The sequence below is a fragment of the Gavialis gangeticus genome, unplaced genomic scaffold (genome assembly GCF_001723915.1).
Source record: "Gavialis gangeticus isolate Ggan-Ray unplaced genomic scaffold, GavGan_comp1, whole genome shotgun sequence".
Taxonomy (NCBI): Eukaryota; Metazoa; Chordata; order Crocodylia; family Gavialidae; genus Gavialis; species Gavialis gangeticus.
The window spans coordinates 36,301,783-36,320,719 of record NW_017729008.1 but is presented as its reverse complement, the minus strand read 5'-3'; the positions used below and the strand labels follow the sequence as shown (position 1 = coordinate 36,320,719).

Genomic DNA, 18,937 nt, shown 5'->3' with positions numbered 1-18,937 from the left:
TCTTTTACAGATTTTTATACCCTCAGTTCAGCTGCTTTCAAGCATTCTCAGTAGTGTAAATCAAATTGTCTTTTCTCTTCACAAGGGGTTATCTGGTTGGAACATCTCAGGAAACTGACTGATACTCAGGAAACACTTACTTGGGAGCCAGCTTGACATTCCTATGGATAGCAGATATAGTGATGGGATATCTCCTGGTGTCTTCAGAAACAATAGATAGCTTGCAGCATCAGGGGTTTGGATTTTTACTTGTGAACAAGCCTCAGCTTAGCATGACTTTTCCAGATCCTCCTATAATCTTTTAACAGACTGAAGGCAGTTTTTGGAGTGTTCATAACCTGTTGTGGAGAGGACTTCCACCAGTCATCCCAGGAAAAGTACGACAACACTTGTGGTCAGGGCTCCAACGGGCTGGATGCTGTGATGAACCCTTTACCATTGTTCAAATGTTGCCCATACCCCCTGACTCAGTGTCTTGCCTCCGGATTCCCTAACCTGGCAACCGAGTTGTGGCCAACTAAGTTTAAATAGGCCTCCCATAGTGGGACCAGGGAATGTATGGCCTGAGATGCCTAGTAAACTTACTTCTGCTTAGAAGGGGTGTGTGTGTGTGTAAATCCAGATTAGAACTGGTCTGATAAATGCTGAGCTGGGTGTGTGGGTTGATTAGCATTGGGAGCACAGATTCCCCATCATGCAGTGCTCCCCTGCTCCCAGGATTCACTGCTGTCTCTGCTTCAGGCTTTCTGTTCTCCATCTCTCATGTAAATGAATGGTCATCTGGTTCCATCTCGGATGCAAATGAGACCTAGGGCAGTTGTTTCACTCTTATCACCCTTATCTGGAGGGTTTTAGGTGTGTCTTGCACTGCATCTTAATCAGTTTCTGTTTAGGTAGAGGAGGGGGGGGGATTCTTTGTGAGTCAGACAGGCTGCGTCCTGTGTCAGGGTTACCCAAGAACATGAAGCTGAGAGGTAACAGTGTAAATACTATGGAAAGAAGAAAGCTCTCAAAAGATGGGGATGTGATGCAAAATCTTGTTCTGATAGCATTGTTGACTTTCCAGAATAAGTTTATCTTTTGGCTTCAGAGGGATTTTACATAATCTACATGCATACACCCAGCCAGCTTCTCCACTGGTACAAATCATGATAGCATGGTCATAATAAGTCAATAGAGAGATGCCAATTTACATCAGCAGCAGATCTGAACTGCCATGTGTTAGGCCCTTACTACTGCATTCAGCACCTAGCCTTTGGTATCTGACTTCCCAAATGTGAAGCCCAGCCCCTTAGAGAGTGCCTCTAGTCCACAGGGACTTGAACAGTCAGGCAAGACAAAACCAAGGTCTTCAAGGTCTTGTTTAATGAAAAAAAATGCTGTGATCTATGTTATCTCAACAGTGATCATATACTCCTGCTACTTTCCCAGTCCTGGGTTGGAAGGGACCTCAAGGGATCCAGAAGTGACCAAGTCAGTCATTAGACTTGGCCATCAAAACAGGCCTAGCCCCAGTTTTGTGCTCCTATGGGCCTATGCAACTCATGGACTAGGACAAAATATGTAGGATGAGGGGGAAGCCATTTGGGGTCAGAGAGGTTCAGCTGCGGAAAGAGCATATGGACAAGGACAGGCTAATCTAAGGTCTGACCACTCTCAGGCCACCTGCTCGGGGTGGGGGAAGCTTCCTTAACAGAGCCAGTGTCTTGTTCCTTCTAAGCAGAGCCTCATCTTTCAGAGAAGATGAAACAGAAACTCCTGGGACATCTCGATACCACCTCCCTAGCAGGCCCTATATGCACTGGGTGCCGAGTGCATGTCGCAGAACTCATCTTAGGTGCTCTGTCTTAGACTTGGCTGGGAAGTAGAATAGAATCTAATTTACATGACAACCAATTCAATCCTCCAGTGATAAGAGCCATCCCAAAACGCATTGGTTTTCTTCCCTTCGCAAGTCACCTTTAAGCCTGTCCTCCCGCCCCACCCCTCCCCTCCCCTCCCCATCGTAGTTCCCAAGGAAAGTTCTACAAACGAACAGAACTAATTAGCATGCAGTTTGCTTCTCTGCATGTCACAGCTTCACTCTGCTTCACAAAAGCTGGCTGTCTCTAAAGTAGAGTCCTGTTATGTCCACAGCATGGAAGGTCCTAATGCATCTTGCCGGGATCATTTGACCCCAGCAGACTTCCTGCCTATGGCAGGCTGGACTCGATGATCTTGTGAGGTCCCTTCCAGCCCCAATGTAGCAAATCTCTGAAATTAGAGATGGAACCCTTTGATCCACACAGAAGCAATTTGCTCATTTTGGTTTATTTTTAAAATGTGCTACACAGCAGGTTAAAATATGATGACCAAAGCAGTGTTGACCTTCTCTTTGATTAGGCCAGTTCATGCCTGAACCAGAAGTGTCTATCTTCAACGAGAGACCTGGTCAGGATCCAGAGAAACCAGAAGCCACCATGGAGTTCAAAGGACACAAACTTACAGTCACCAGGTAGGATTTCTGAACAAACAGAAGGCAAGTTTGACAAGAAAAATAGCAGACCCTAAAATTTGTAGTTGAATCCAATCAATAAGGATCTACCACATTCGCAGAGGCTGCCCTCCGATACCACGGGCAGAACGTGGACCCAGCCAACCATTTTGTGGATGAAGCGTGGTGGCCCCTCCCTCCCACCTGATTGGCTGAGGGGCCTGAATGGCCCCAACCCTTGCCAAGGAGCTGCCTGTCACGTGGCCCTGCTCCTCACCACTGATTATCTGCAAGGGCTGTCATGCAGCCCCATCTCTCACCACCAATTGGTGGAGAGGGGCAGGGCCACATGACAGGCAGCCCTCACAGCCAATCAAGGGTGAGGAGCAGGGGCAGTAGCCATCTTGCCCGCAGCGCTCCCGCTCCCTTTCCTGCCCCACTGGGCTTCCGCAGTGCATCGAGGGCTGCTGGCTCACTCCGAGCAGCCAGCATTTTCTTTCCTCTACGTTTTTTTTTCCTTCTGTGGATTTCACGGTCATTGCCCAGTGTTCACGGGCAATGCTGGATTTCATGGAATTCACAATATTGCAAATTTGGTAGGTCCCTACAAGTCGATCACAACATTAAAAAAAAAACAACAACAACAAATGGAAGTCACTTCTTAAAAAATGACTTTGGGCTTCTCTCTCAGTGGTTCTAGAGATTTCCTTTGTTCAAAACTGCAAACAAACTTCTCGTGCTTGTCCACAGAGCATATCCAGAATGGGACTGAAAGTCAAGCTGGGTTCTTTTGTTTGTGGATCACCCCGTAAAAGTCAGATTCTGGCCTTAGTTATAATCACAGAGATCCAGTGTTCATTTCTCCCGAAGTCTTAAGTGATTCATGTCAACTGCATTGTCTACCCCACATCATGGGAGTCCATGGCAATGCTATGAATCCATAGCTTTGGCAGGAAGGAGAGGTGGGTTGGAGCCAAACAGCAGCTGCTCCTTGGCAGTGGATATTGCCATCAAAATTGGCACAGGAAGTAACGCTGCTCTCAGGAAGTTAGCATGATTAGGACGGCAGGGAGGGAACTTTTGGCAGTATGACCCCCTGGAACCTGCTTTACAATTAGGGAGGCCAGGACACTAAGCTAACCAGAGGCCTCAACAAGAGCACAAATGGAACTGGAGTGCCATTAGCGTCTGTGCTGGAAGTAGATTGATGGCTGCTCCATCTCTATACAGCTTGCCCTAAGACAAATCATAGCTCTGGATTTTGTCAAGGAGGATGTTACACTTCCCTCTCCTGAGGCTTTCTGTTTGAACTCTTCTTATAATGCACATTTTTCCGAAGAGGGGTGGCTTGCACAATGATGCATCTGCATTTCAGAGCTTGTCTATCAAACACCTTACATCCCCTTAGGTGCAAGACATCAGCCGGCTTTCCCAGATTAGTGGAACTTTACACCTGGTTTGCAATTGAGAGAAACGTGTTCAATCCCAAATGATTTTCCACGTGCCTGCCACAGAAAGACAGGAGCAGTCACAAAGCTGTAATCATTATTAGGGGTCTACCCAACTTGAGGCGGCAGCTGGCTGATTTCACCAGCGGCAGGGGGCAGCTGCCATTTTCATGGGCTGATCAAGGTGGGCCCCCTCCACACCTCTAGCTCAGGGCCTCACCCCTCACTGCTGATTGGCTGCAAGGGCTGTCTCACACAACCCACCCCTTGCCACCAATTGGTAGAGAGGGGCAGGGCCACAACACAGGCAGCCCTCTCAACCAATCAGTGGCAAAGGGAGGGGCAGCAGCCATCTTGGGCTTCCATTTTTGCCAGCAGCACCCCCCCCCCCCATTGGGCTATGTAGGCAGGTCACAGCATTGTGAGGCTGCTGGCCCCCTCTGGAGAGCCAGCATTTTATTTTCAGGAAGTTTTCTTTTTGTTTGTGGATTTCACAGACATTGCCCGCTTTTGTGATTTCTGTGAAATAATGATTAGGGACCTACCAAATCACAATGCCTTGCAGCTTAGTTTCCATTATGTTGCTTAGCAAGGTAGGAATCTTATCATCACGAAAATAGAGGGGCCAAGCTGCATACAGGCACCGCCTGCTAATGGCAGTCAGCACCACTGAGAATCAGGTCTCACTAATGCATTCTTTCTTTAACCTGTAATAGCACAGCACCTCACCTATGTTGCTTCCTTTGTTGCAGAGGGTTGCAGAAAGACTACAGGATTGACCGAGTGTTTGGAACGGATGTGCAGTGCTGGTTTGTGCACAACAGTGGAAAGGGTTTCATTGATGGGTATTACACAGATTATCTCGTCCCCCACCTGTACAGCTTTCTGAAGAATCCCTGAAAGGCCAAATGCTAAACCAGTTTATAAAGAAGAAAAATCGTTTTGTTTCCTTTCCATGCTCAAGACAACTCATTCTTCTTGGCCTAACAACCCAGGCCACTGGGTAACAGGTATTTGACTAAAGCGGCCATTGATTCAAGTAGTGTTTCAGACTGGAGGAGCAGGAGACTGTCACTGTAAAACACAAAATTGCTTTCCTTTATAAATACATTTCTTAATAAGTAGTACATTTAAAAAAAAATCAAAAACTGTAATAAAACTACTTGTTGGATTATAGTATTGTATCTTCTACATGCAGTATCTGATTTGGGTTGATGCCAAACTCAATTAAATATTTCAACAGAGGGATATTTAAGGAGACCTGCAAGAATGCTGTAGATGTATTTGCTTTCTTAGCAAATAAATGACAGTATTTAGCACTTAATCCATTGTTTTTATCTGCTAAGCATTTTGAATACATTAATGAAAGTATTCTATAAAGTTTCATGTAGCTTATGCATGGACAATAAATCTGGGTAAGTGGGAGGAAAACAGTAGTGCTCACATTACGGAATAATCCCATCAATAGAGGAAGCTTCACTTTGTCAGAATCAGAAGGTGAGAAGGGACCTCAAAGGCCATCTAATCCAACCAACCCCCTGTACGGATGCAGGATGCACTACCTCCAAGCTATCCCAGACAGATGCCTATCCAGCTTCTTCGTGAAACCATCTGATGATAGAGGTTTCACAACTTCTCTGTGTAACATGTTCCACTGTCTTATTGTTCTTACTGTTAGAAAGGGTTTTTTTTCCTCTGACAATTAATCTAAATCTGTTTGGCTGCTGTTTAAACCCATTGCCCTGTATCTTGTTTAACAAACAAGACTTAGATAGCATGGACCAACATAGTCCATGCTCATAAGCCCAAGATTTAGATCACATGTAAATGGACTGTAACTTCTATACTTTTACTTCAACATGGAAACAAATGCACTCTACAAATTAAAAATTTGCATTGCTACCTCTTCTATGTTCAAATGCAAATAAAATATACAACCTACACCAACAAACCTAAATCCACACAAACTCATGGACAGCTTTTTTTTTTAATTGGGTAATTTTACACAATATAAAAATGGCTAATGGTTCTGTTGCAGACGTTATGTACTGGACAGCCTTCTAGAAAACAAACATCAAGACAGCAGCGTCCAACAAGAGGGGAAGTGTCATACTGCAATGGGCATAGATGCTGTAATAGTGACAAATCCTAAAACCAGCTTTGAACATCCTTTAAAATAGGTACATTAACAACATGTGGGAGCAAAATCTCAAACCTGATCAGTGGAGCAATGGGATTGGAAGAATGAATGTAGAGATTTCCCAGTATGTTTTACAAAAAATAAGTACTTAACATTAGGCTCCTAAATCTATATGTAATCACCTAATAGACGATCTTGTCTACAAAATGCTGCATATCCAAGAGCTTCCCCTGACCTCAGTGCAAATATCATTGTTTTTAAAAAAAACTGGGCCACATATTTAGGGCTCAACTGTAGGGGCTTTTACAAATCCTAGCCAGGCTGTCTTGAATTTATTCCTGGCTCTTTTTCTGAGGGAGTAACTCTTCTTTCTGTCCTTTATCTAGAAAACTGAGATATTGCTACTTGTTTTCTTTCACCCATACTGGGAGGAACTGCTTTGAGTGTGAAGTGTCATTTGACATCATGCTGCATAAATTTCTTAAATTCAGAGGCAAGGTTTTCCTTAAGTCACTGTGTCACTGCTTGGCTTTGCATCTCAGTTACTCCTGGAGTTAAAAAGAAGCAATTTTATCAGCAACAAAATGTTACACAAGAACATTAAACAGGTAGGTGTCAGAAACATGTGCAATCTATTATTTCACCTGCAGGGGTCCCTGCGAGATTGGTAATTCAAGTGGGAAAAAAAGGCACCTCAGGCAGAAAAATGTGCACACCTACAGAGCTCATCTCTTTTGCTAACATCGGGAGCTTTCAGACCAAGGCACAGCTATATCTCAACCCATCGTCATTGTTTCTTTCACTATCCAGCCATTAGGTTGCTAGGGAAGATATGCCTGTTAAGAAAGAAACAAGTCAAGTCAGCTCAGCCCCAGGGAACTGCTCCGAGTTAGCAGAAGGTCAGGCTTTATTGCTACCGAGACCGAACCATTGGGGACTCTTAGCCCATGTTAAGCAGCCTCCATTGGACAACAAGCCTCCTAGCATTTCCACCAAAAACAGACATTTTCAGAGGGGAGACCTCCTAGCCACAGCTCCAGCAAAAGTCAAGCATGGGGAACTACAGCCACTTCCTTCTTGCTCTCCAGTCTGGTGAAAGATGCTCTGGGGATCACCAGCCCCTGCCAATCCCTATTAGCTCCCTTCTCTCCTGCCCCACACGATACATTTCCCACACTATTGCCAAATGCATTCATATCTACACAACACCCCATTCTTTCTCCCCATCTCCTCTCACCCAATTAAATGACCTCTCCCCCTTCGACAGTGCCCTTCTAGCTTAAGTCAATACAGATCTCCCCTCTCCTTTCCCAACTATTTACACGATTCAGAACCACTGAGATACAGTGGCGCCAAACCATCTAACGACTGCACTACTGTTACAATCAACATCCCCCTGCTGTGAGAACCTAATGCTTGTCACCCTCATATCTTCCCTTCAGTTACATTTAAAGCTTCTCCAGCTCTGGACCATGTATTCCTACACATTTGTACAGTGACCACCAAAAGGGGATCCTAGCTTAGTCCAAGCGGTACCAAAACACTAATAAAAGAGCGTGGATCAGTAGTGACTTGATTATATATTTTTTAAAAATCAAGTGGCCATAAACAAGCGATTTGTCCTCTGTAGTCAAACTTAGTTGGAGGAAGATCATTTCTGTCATGTTCCAAGAAGACAGAAGATCTAATTAGAGACACATCCAGCCATAACGTAATGCTCTGTCCTCTTCTGACGACAGTCTGTCACTTTTAGTTATTTGAACAAATAAGGCAAGAAATTCACCTGCCCCCCTCTCTGCTGGTGCTCCCCAATAGCAGCAAGCCAACCGAGCAATCCTCCTGATTAGAAGGGGATACGTGCTGAGACACGGCTGCTTTTATTCTATAAATTGCTTTAAAAATAAACATTGTACAAAATCATGTCACAAAATGGGACATATTTGAAAACGGATTACAAGTGACTTGCAGTAGAGCTGAGAAATGGCAGTAACAAGCACAAAAGACAAAGCACCGAGATCAGCTTGCATCAGGTCACTGAAGAGATTGTGCACCCAGCTGGCCTCACAGATGTGCTTGTACTATAATTCATGCCAAAAAAGGGCTCCATTTTGGAGTCCATGCAGGCAAGTCACCCACTGGTATTTACAGGGACTCTGACAGGACCAAGGGAAGCTTATCAAAATATTAAGAGAATTTCACTGTAACCTTAGAGCGATAGCTTTAAAAACTGGTGGGTCACAATTTTAATACCACTCTTAGGTACATTATTGCAACCCTGAAACCTATTGTGTTGCAGCACTGTTATGTTTCTGCTAGTCTTTCAATCCCTTCACTTATTCTTGAAGGAAGAATTCAGTTTCGGTAGCTGGTCCAAAAGTACCTTAGACAAACTCTGACAATTATCACACACATAGCACCCAAATTAAGGGGCCCTTTTAAGGTTGAAATATTTTCTCGAATGTTTAACATGGTTCACCAAGAAAAAAGTTCCAGCCCACAGATAGCAGCAGTATCTTACAAAAGAAACTCAAATGGTTACAATATATTTCAACTTTCATACATAATCATCTGAAACAAAATTTCTACAAATATTTAGGTAATAGATTTACAGCAGTCTTTATATACACCCAGTTTATTTGTGGTAAATCCTCTCTCTATGCATCTATATTATAGATATATACATATACACATACTAATTAAAAACCCTGACATAGTAGAGTCTTGCATTTGTATGGAGAACGTCAGTTTGATGTTTCCAGAAATCCACGGTGCCTTAACTCAAGTCTCAGGCAAGTTTGGAAATGTCTTCATACTGGATACTGTCAACGCGGCGTCCTTTTAAAGGCCCCTGCAGATGAACAAATCACAAGAAATAAGAGAAAATATAAACCTGAGGTGATTTAAAATTATATATGAACCCAAGTCATCTGCTTTTAGAGGCATTTAAAAAAAATGTTATGTGAATGGCACTGGAAATGAAAAATCTGCCTAGCAGCAAACTGGCATTTGTACACAGGGCTGGACTAACTCTTATTGATTTTTAACTAACATTCAACCTTAATCCATCAAAGATGGGACAAGGCATGCATGAGCAAGGTCAGATTTTGGAGAAGACTGCATGTAATTAAATGAGCACAGGACAGGGTAGCAAGATTCAAGGAGACATTTATATGGAGAACAATGAATTTCAATTGTTCTTGCTAACAGATTTTGGAAGGGATGTAAAATCTTGTGCTTCCACCTCTATCTGAAATAAAAACAAGGTTTTCCATGGGAAAAAGATGAGCCTGTATCTGCTCACTACATGGCTTTTCACACATTCCCCTTGGGAAACCTTTTTAAAGCAGCTGGCCAGGCACACATGACTTGTTTGCTGCCAGTGACTTGTTCCCCTCCTCTACCAGTTGCTGTCAAAAACCCTGGCAAACACCAAGGGAAAACAGTAAGATTGGCTGCGAGGGTACAGAGCACTGCTGTAATGCAGCCCCTTTAAACTGTTCTTTAAAATAGCACCCCTCCTCTCCTGGCACTGAATCAGACCTTCGTGGGCCGGATCTAGTCCGCTGGCCACAGGTTGCTGACACCTGCCCTGAGGCATTTGGTGCTGAAACATGGGATGCTGGACTAGATCCTGGGTCTGCAATTCCCACATTGCTAAAGGAGAACAGCTACATGGCCAGTGATGAGGAATTCCTTTGCAGATGCTTTGAAATAGGGCCATATGAAACGGTTATGTTTCGATTTGGTTTCAGATTTGGCCATTTCAGAGGGACAGTGATTTGTTTCAGTGTTTTGGATGACACTTCCATTTCGATTTGGCCAAATCTGTTTCGGAGTTTTGATGCTGTTTTGGTGATTTGGCCACAGGCTGAAATGGGGAATCACTAAAATGCCTACAACTTTGTCATCTCTTGCCTGATTTGGATGTACATTGCAGGGATGGTAGCCCCTTCTGAGGGCATGAAGCCTGCCAAGTTTCAAGGAGCTGGTGAAGGGGTTTCTGGGAAACTGCACCTCAAACTGTTCAAACCAAAATTTGCATCACTTGCTGGCAGTGGCAGCATGCTGTCATCCAACACACAGATCCAGGGGCCATGCTCCCCCAGGAGGGCTGCAGGGCTGTGTCAGACTCCTAGGGAGTGTAGGCCCCCAGATCTGTGCGCAGGATAATAGCAGACTGCTGCTGCCAGCTGGGAGTGGTGCCTGGTGCAGCCTGTGCCAAGCACCAGGAAGACTGGTGCTGCCACTGGCCCCAGCCAGCAGCAGCAGCCTGCTGTCATCCTGTGTGCAGATCTGGGGGCCCGCACCCCCGGGAAGGCTGCAGGGTTGTGCCGGACTCTTCCTGGGAGGCACAGGCCCCCGGATCTTTGCGCAGGATGATAGCAGTCTGCTGCTGCTGGCTGGGGGTAGCACCAGCACTGGGTTCTTTCTACTGCTCAGCACGGGCTGTGCCAAGCAGACTCAGGTGCTGGCACCGGTCCCAGCCAGCAGGAGCAGCATGCTGTCATCCTGCACACAGATCTGGGGACCCGCATCCCCCCGGAAGGGTTGAGGGGTTGTGCTGGACTCCTCCCAGCAGATCTGCACATGGGATGACAGCAAGCTGCCATCCCTCCCTCAGACTACAGAGATTAAAAGGGACCCCAGGGACAGATTACAGACACTGGCCAGCTACAGATGTCAGTATCAGAGCAGTCCTTTCCTCCCTCCCTCTTAGTTTCTGTTTCCTTGCAAGCCCGGCTCCAAAACCCTGAAATTTTCCAAAACATCTCAGATGGTTTTGTTTTGTTTCAGAGATGTTTCGGAGCCTCCCGTTTAGTTTCAGAGTCAGTGTTTCAGGCCCCGAAACAGGTCGAAACACCTCCAAAACGAAATAGCTCCAGAAGTTTCGCACAGCCCTACTCTGCAATGTGCAAAGGGAATTCCTCAGAAAGCAATGCCTTTGCTATACACACAGGACCAAGGGTATGGCCCTCTACTGTTGTGTGAGCTCTGAGGCAAAGTATGTGGTAAGGTCTTAGCGTTTCCCTGGAAGACTTTTTCCCCTCAAGAAGTTTCCGCGCACTTTTGATTGGATGGGTTCTGTGTGCTTTTGATTCCAGGACAACTGCAAGCAGCTTTTTTGAACCATTCTTTGTGAAAGGAACATGAGAAACTACTGACCCTCCCACATGCTGCAAGAAGCCCCGTAACACTGTCAGACACATTAGTATACGTATAGATTTAGAAGCCTAATGTTAAGTACTTATTTTTTTATAACAAATGTTGGGAATCCCTACATTGCATAAAACTTTAACTTGTAAAAAGCTCTAGAATCCCTCTAACTTGCATAAAAAACTCACCACCCCCGGGCACCATCATTCAGTAGGTGATTATAGTGGGGGCTAGCATTTCAATGACAAAACTCTCATTGGCATTAACAACTGCAGAAGGAAAAAACAGCACCTTACACTCAAGTGCAACTCAGAGAATATTTTCTGTGAGAAATGTGCTTTGTAACAAAAATGCAAATACAGTTTTTAACTATAAAGTAGCATGAACAAAGAAACTATATCCATTAAACAGCAAGCCACGTGCTGTTTGGTAAATACTGTAAGAAAATTTATTCTTTTACATGTATTACTAAACCCAAGGGTTAAAGGGTTAAACACAGGAGGCATTTAAGTTGCAGGAAAGACCTGCAATTTCTGCAGATGAATCTATGGCTCAAGGATTGGACTCTTATGTCACCTCAAGACCCATCAATGAGCTGTGGTAGAGATCATCCTTGAATTGAGGAATTGCTGCCAACGCTACATTTAAGTTGAACTCACTAAACAGTTTACAAGTATATCTATGAAATGAAATGTGCATATTCAGTATCTGGTTGTCCTTTAAAGGTAACATGGTCAATGTAATAGGTAGGGACTTAGAAAACCTTGCTCCTAGTCTGACAAGCCTGTTGAAGGACTACAGGCACTGTTGTGTGCCTGTAGTCCCTTCTGCTGATTTCCCATCAGCAGAAGAAGGATAATGATCTTGATTTCCTTTCTAAAGGACTTGTGAGTCACAGATGAAAAATCCTACATAGGAGATATGTGCCATTGTGTGAAACCATACTTACAGAGTCAATTATTATTGTAGCAGAGAAGCTCTTCTCGTTTATAGATTCCAAGATGCCTTCGTTTCCTCTGTAACCTCCATTTAACACCAAAACTTTCTTTCCTAAAATAGCAAAATAGGAAAAAATCTTTGTCCCAAGGAACTCTCAGCATCTTTTGACCTGCCCTTCTGTTCAGACAGCACCAGACAGAGATGCTTTGCAAAGTCCATATCAGAACTGCAGATCAGGGTTCATTAGCAGGCTGTTCTGAGATAATGCTCAGTTTTCCCCCAGGGCTTGTAAGTGTCATGATGCTCTTTAGTTTAATACTAACAGGTGGACATGTTAGTAACTTCTGTAGACTGGGTTCACTGCACATCCCCTGGATCACTGCACCCCTGCACACTGCTCCCCATGTACCTTATACTCTTCTACTTCAGAAACCTTCTGCAACAGCTTCCACAACTTTCCTCAACCCAGGGCTGTGTGGATTTTCCCCTTGCCAGGGTTCCCTTTTCTGTTGCTGTACCATGCCCCTCCCACATTATGTGCCACCTTCCCTTCTCCAACCAAGGATCCTGGTCTCCCGTTTTCCTTCTCTGTGCATCTTCCCCCTTCCAATCTACCAGAGGGTTCTCTGTAATCTCCCATTCAGCCCAGGCCAGAAGCTGTGTGTCAGCTCATTTCCTCCCTCCCACCTACCCACCCATAACACAGATCTTCTTCCTCTTCCTGCCAGGGGTTGTCTGTGTTGCCTACACCCCCTTCCCTTTACAGAAGGGTCTCCACTCTCTTTCTATGCCATGGGCTCTGTGTCCCCATGTCCTCTCACTCTCCATAAGGGCTCTCTGTCCCCTCATTCTGGATGCTGTGCCCCTCTTCTCTCCACACTCCTTTTCTCAAAGCCAGGGGGATCAGAGTATGCCCCTGCAAGCCGGTTGTCTAGACCAATAGTTTCTGCAGGTGGGTTTTGTTCCCTGAGGAGCTCCTGAGCCAATCTTCCCAAATGCTACTCAAGGACTTTGCTTTAAGACAACAAGCAAAAAACCAAACAAAACCAAACCCTTCTGCCTTGTTCTAAGCCAGGGGTAGGCAACGTTTTTTGGCTGGAGTGCCAAAAACCCCGCAAAGTCTACCTTAGAAGGTGCCGGAGTGCCGGCATGCCATAAAAACAAAATTGGGGAGGGGAGGTAGGGAAGGGGGGCACCATACAAGGCAGGATGCACTGCATATTAATATATTTAATTATCATAAATGTTGCCTTTGCTGTTGTGTATTTTTTTTGTTACGCATGTTGCAGTGACAGGAAAAAAGAGAAGTAAGAGAATGAGGAGAGAGAGAGAGAGAAAGAGGGAAAGAAATTAAAAAGAGGAGAGAGAGAGAGAACACCAGGCACGTACACACACACAGAGAACCACACACGCGCACACACTGAACCAGAACAGACGCATGCACACACACAACCAGACGCAGACAAACATACAGAACCAGATGCATGGGTGCACAGAGCCGGGCTGCTGGGACCACTGGACAAAGTCTGACCTAATAATGCCCTAGGCCTGCTGGAGCCCCTGTGCTTCCCTGGGAAGCCAGCCCCCGGGCTGCAGCGTGGCCAGCCAAGGCCCCAGCCCACAGCCTTCCCATCAGCCCAACCACCCACCCCGCACAGCTAAGCCCGCACAGGTGTGGCATTCCTGGCAAGGGGCAGCGCCAGCCTCATCCCAGTGGGGGGTGGGCTGGACCAGTGCTGGGCTTGGAGTGGGTGGGAATCAGGCCGGCTCAGCTGCAAGCCCTGCTGCAAGCAGCACAGGCTCCATAGTTGGCAGCAGGTACCCAGAGCTATGGCTGGCTGCAGCCAGGAGGTTGCAAACAGCTGCACGCAGGCCTCAGAGCAGATTGGGGGGTGGGCCCTGAGGCAGCACAACCCTGGCCTCTTCCCTGCTGCCGACATAGAGCTGATGACTGGGCTCCGGAGCCCAGAGCAGCTGCTTGTAGCCAGCCTGGGCTCTGGACCGCTGCAGCAAGCAGGCTGCAAAGAGCTGTACCAGCCTATGGCATCAGCTCTGTACTGGCAAATGCACCTGCACCTTGGAGTGGGCGGTGGGGTGGGCCTGAGGCAGCACAACCCTGGGCTCTCCCCTGCTGCCAGCACAGAGGAGATGGCAGGGCTCCGGAGCCCAGCGCAGCTGTTTGTAGCCAGCCTGGGCTCTGGGCAACTGCAGCAAGCAGTGGGCAGGCTGCAAACAGCTGCGCTGGGCTCCACAGCTCCGGCATCAGCTCCATGCTGGCAATAACTGCACATGCACCTCAGAGCGGACAGTGGACATTCCCTCATTATCCAAATGCCCTGAAGCTGGGCTCTCTTAACAGGGCTGTTTCCTCTTAAAGGGACAGGCTACCCCGTTCCAGCTCTCTTTTCCTGTTTTTTTTTATTATTTCTGTTCTGTCACCTGCTGTTATGGCTCAGTGGTAGAATTCTTGTTCACCATGCAGGAGACCTGGGTTCAATTCCTGGATGCATATATAACTAGAGGCACTGATGTCTCAAAAGTCTAAAGGGGAGATGGAAGATTTGTCCAGCCTCCACTCCTCCATACTCCTGCCTAGGCATACATGCCAAAAGTCCAGGGATCCTGGTGTTCCATTTTAATCATGGAAAAATGTGGATTTGGGGTTACTTTTCGTTAACCAAAAATTGGGGATTTTTTTTTAAAACCAGAGAAAACCAGGATCCCTGCTAATGACCTCTCACCCATACACTGTGATCCAGGACTAATAGTTGCTTACTATCTCTGCATCATACAGGACGTCAAACTCTTAACATCTCTGACTTTCTTGGCATGCTGGCAGTGACTCATTGAGGTGGGTGGGCGGGATTGCCACTTGGCGCACTGCATTGGGCCCTATCCCATGTGGGCCAGGCCGCTGCTGGCTGCAGTGCCAGGACTGTGCAGCTGCAGTGCCAACAGGAAGCCAGGAGGGGAAGGATGCGGGGGGGGGAAGCAGAGGAATCTGTGTGCTGCATGGCCTGGCCTGGCCCCAACTGCAGCACAGCAGAGCAGCATAGGGCACAGCCCTTCTGGTGGTGGCCAGCGGCCAGACAGAATCAACTGGTGGACCAAATACAGCTCGCAGGCTGTACTGTGCCCACCCCTGAGCGAGAACATTCCCTGAATTGTTGGAACTGAGTAGCTGTGGTTTTCAAAAGTTACTGCATTATAGATGAACATCTACAAAAATACTACCAAGATGTCTGCAAGAGCTCCCAAACTTGGCCAATTCTATATGTCCATACTAAGCATAATTTTGGAGGGAACAGGCAGTCTAAGAATGATACAAGGCAAGCAGGAAAGTTTTTGGCAAGCCATCTCTGCTATCGCCTGGTAGTTGAAAAAGACACACTTTCATCTAGTTAAACGAAAGGATCCAAAAAAATACTTATATATCCTCCTTAGAAGAACATCATTCCTTTAGGAGAGGACTGTGAAAAACCCAAAAAGAAAAAACCAACAAAATTTCCACCAAGAGAGGCCACAAGATGGTTGAAGAATTGCCAGAATATCAGAACCCAACATGGATAAGAAATGTGCTTATTCAGAGATGTAGCAAAAAGAGGCTTCTTGCCAGAATCTTCAAGTGAAGGCTTAGGAATTATAGCTTAAAGAATGAAAACACAGATAATGATTTGATGGCTGGTTTTGAAATGAATTTACCTGGTGCCGGGATTACTGTCTCTAGATGTGTCTGGTCAAGTTTCAGCTTGTCTCCAGAATCAATCATCTTTACCACTGCTGTGTATTTGTCAATTACTTCCTGTCATGGAAAATCAAATATATTAGGAAGAGTGGTGATGGGGAAGGGAGGGTACCACATACAACTATTTTTTTAAAGAGAATAATAAAGTGACACACGGAGAAGAGGATTCTAAGCAAATAGCTTAGAAATAATCGTGCTTTGAATTTTTCCAAAGGTTTAATTTAAAAATGAGCAGATATCCAAGAACATAACTTTACTGCTGAGCTAGAAGTAACTAGAGATTTCAGGTGTCCAAACTGAGATGTTTAAAAAGGACCTGATTTTCAAAAAAAGTTGGGAACCCTCATTTTTTAAATGATGCCCAGTTGGTTAGTCATTCTGCATTCCCACTTGAAACACTTTAAAGCATCAGTTTTGTCATGTTTGACCAGATCAATTGTCTGGTCTAGGAAAGTTTTTTGTCTCTGATAGTAGCCATAAAAGGCTGTGTCAGAACAGCAGAGGCAGGCTTGGCCAGCTGAAAAGCTTCTGAACACACAGGGTATGTGTTCAAAGATAATTTGGGAGTTTTTCTTGTCAGGGCAGAGTTGAAATCCTTAGGTACCCCCCAGAAACCAGATGACTTTATGGTCTAAGGAAAAAGTCAGCCATGTGATCAGATCCTCAGAATAAAACAGATCCAAGAATAAACTTTAATATGGAGGACCAAATAAAAGAGTGAAGGATCCAGGAACACATTAACACAAACTACAAAGTTATGGGAAAGCCTGTGTTCTGACAGTTGAAATTCAACTTCTAGCAGCTCCAATATCTGAACAAAACCCTGAGACATGTATTTTTTTGGTTGTTGTGGAAACAGACCCACCTTCCCATTACTGTATTCAAACTTTTCCCAAATGAAATGCTCTGTACTCACCTTAACAACTGCCTTCTTTTTGTGATACTTCTCACCTAACTTTTTTGTTACAATTTTTACAACAATCTCCTGGATGAAGAGTGGGGAAAAAAAGAGAGAAGAAAAGGCTACATACAATATACACAGTTTAGTGTCCCTCTTCAATTATTTTTTAGCTTAAGCTGTCCCACCCATACAGACCGCAATTTTCTGTTATGTAGCATCAGAAAGCAAAGATGCTAAGACTTGCTGTTTATGCTAGTGCTACAGCATGTTACTTGCTCCAACTGAAACATTTTTGTTTTAAAAGCATATTTCAATTTGATTTTGGTACATCAAACAGCAACCATAGACATCGCACTACATCTTGAAGCTCTGGATTTAACTGTATGCGCCTTCTATTCACATTTCAAGAACCAATTCTGCTAGCCGATTCCTAAACCTTTATGTAGCCCCGTAGCTAATCTGGAAGAGGGTCAAACTTTGCTAAAATAAATTACAAATGCATTCAGAGAAACTTGAATCATACTCATCCTTTAACCACAGAGTAACCCACCGCAACAGAAGAGAGGGTAAATATCTGGAGCATTATATGCCATAGAATAATAAAAACTGTACAACTAGGGAAATTAAATCAGTTTACAAAATCCGGGAGAAAGTCTTGTATGACAATTTGTCTTTCTGAAAAATAAAAGAGCATTTGTTTCAAATTCAACCTTTGGATCTAGACACTGCAAATCAAGAGCTCTATGCATATACTCAAAGGGCAGAATTTTCCTTGATAGACTTGTAATGATTTAGGTACTTACAGGCTGCAACCAGTAGTCTGTCCGGGCCGTTTTTTTCTTTTCTTCTTCAAACTATGGAAGAAGAAAAAAAAGGAAGTGTCAGTCACCATGTCACTATTTTCATATGAAAGCAATGTTCCCCTTCCCAAACAAATTCTATATATTCTGATAAAAATAACCCAAACAAGCTAAAGTGGGTTAGTGAAAATATTTTATTTTTATGTAACAATCTGAGGAAGTCCAGAAATATGAGTTAAAATAAAAGTGTTTCTGTTATATTTAGTCCAGCCAAAGGTTTAGAATCATTTTCTTTTCTGGTGGAATAAGGACACTATAGCACAGGGGTCAGCAACCCCCAGCATGTGTGCCGAGCACGGCACACAAGGCCATTTTGCTTGGCGCACAACCTCCAGCCCGGGCTCTAAGCAGCTGCTGTCAGCCACGGAGCCCAGGCTGCTCCCAGCAGGCGGCTGGGAGGCTGCAAGCCCTGCTGCAAGCAGACTGGGTTCCTAGGGCTGGCTGCAGCCGGGAGGCTGCCAACAGCTGCTCCGGGCTCCAGCATGTCAGCACCCCGGCACCTTACAAGGTAGACATTGTGTTTTTTTTGGCACTCTGGCCAAAAAATCTTGTCTACCCCTGCTGTAACAGGTAGCAGTGCAGCTTATGAGGCACTGGTATGAAATAGAGCAAGCTGCTATCACCACTTAAGAGTGAGCTGGACCCTCCAATCCTCGTTAAAGTTAGCCCAAGGGAGAGTGCATTAAATGACACAACCTTGTCATTAGAAAGGCATGCAAGGTTAGATACAAACTCCACTATACCTCCATGATCTCATCCAGTGCAGATTTCTTCTTTTTCTCCTTTGACTGACTAGAGCTTTCACCAGTTTCTTTCCGTTTAACCGATCCGGTTCCTCCCACCATCTTCAATGCACTGGGCCCAAGGACACTGCCGGAAGAGGGGTGCGACTAATGATGAGATAGTGTTTTCATAATCAGTCTCAAAACTGACACTGCTACAGAGATGCATCTGATGAAATCAATTGTGCAAACAAGTGCTACTGATTTTTTAGACACCCCAACCCCCAAACCTATGTGGACTCCAACACCAACAGGAGCGGATCAACAGGTGCCAGATGATTGGAAGGTAGCAAATGTGGTCCCCATCTTCAAGAAGGGGAAGAGGGAGGACCCGGGCAACTATAGGCCCGTCAGTCTTACCTCAATCCTGGGGAAACTCTTTGAGAAGATCATCAAGGAGCACATTTGTGATGGGCCGGCATCAGAAATGATGCTCAGGGGCAATCAGCATGGATTTATTAGGGGGAGATCATGTCAGACCAACCTGATTGCCTT

The 18,937-nt window shown here is 45.2% G+C and overlaps 2 protein-coding genes across 2 annotated transcripts in view; one reads left to right on the top strand and one right to left on the bottom strand.

Moving 5' to 3' along the window:
• Positions 1-6,323, top strand: part of ITIH2 (inter-alpha-trypsin inhibitor heavy chain 2) — a 46,428-nt gene extending 40,105 nt beyond the window's left edge. Inside the window, exons 20-21 of the mRNA XM_019509601.1 lie at positions 2,383-2,494; positions 4,674-6,323. Coding sequence (XP_019365146.1) covers positions 2,383-2,494; positions 4,674-4,821 — 260 coding nt within the window. The 3' untranslated portion in view covers positions 4,822-6,323. The remainder of the gene's footprint in view (positions 1-2,382; positions 2,495-4,673) is intronic.
• Positions 6,324-7,622: 1,299 nt separating this feature from the next.
• KIN (Kin17 DNA and RNA binding protein) overlaps positions 7,623-18,937 on the bottom strand; it is a 21,825-nt gene continuing 10,510 nt past the window's right edge. The window contains exons 8-13 of the mRNA XM_019509602.1: positions 18,404-18,530; positions 17,604-17,654; positions 16,816-16,884; positions 15,857-15,956; positions 12,165-12,265; positions 7,623-8,909 (exon numbers count right to left, since the gene is read on the bottom strand). Coding sequence (XP_019365147.1) covers positions 8,847-8,909; positions 12,165-12,265; positions 15,857-15,956; positions 16,816-16,884; positions 17,604-17,654; positions 18,404-18,530 — 511 coding nt within the window. The 3' untranslated portion in view covers positions 7,623-8,846. The remainder of the gene's footprint in view (positions 8,910-12,164; positions 12,266-15,856; positions 15,957-16,815; positions 16,885-17,603; positions 17,655-18,403; positions 18,531-18,937) is intronic.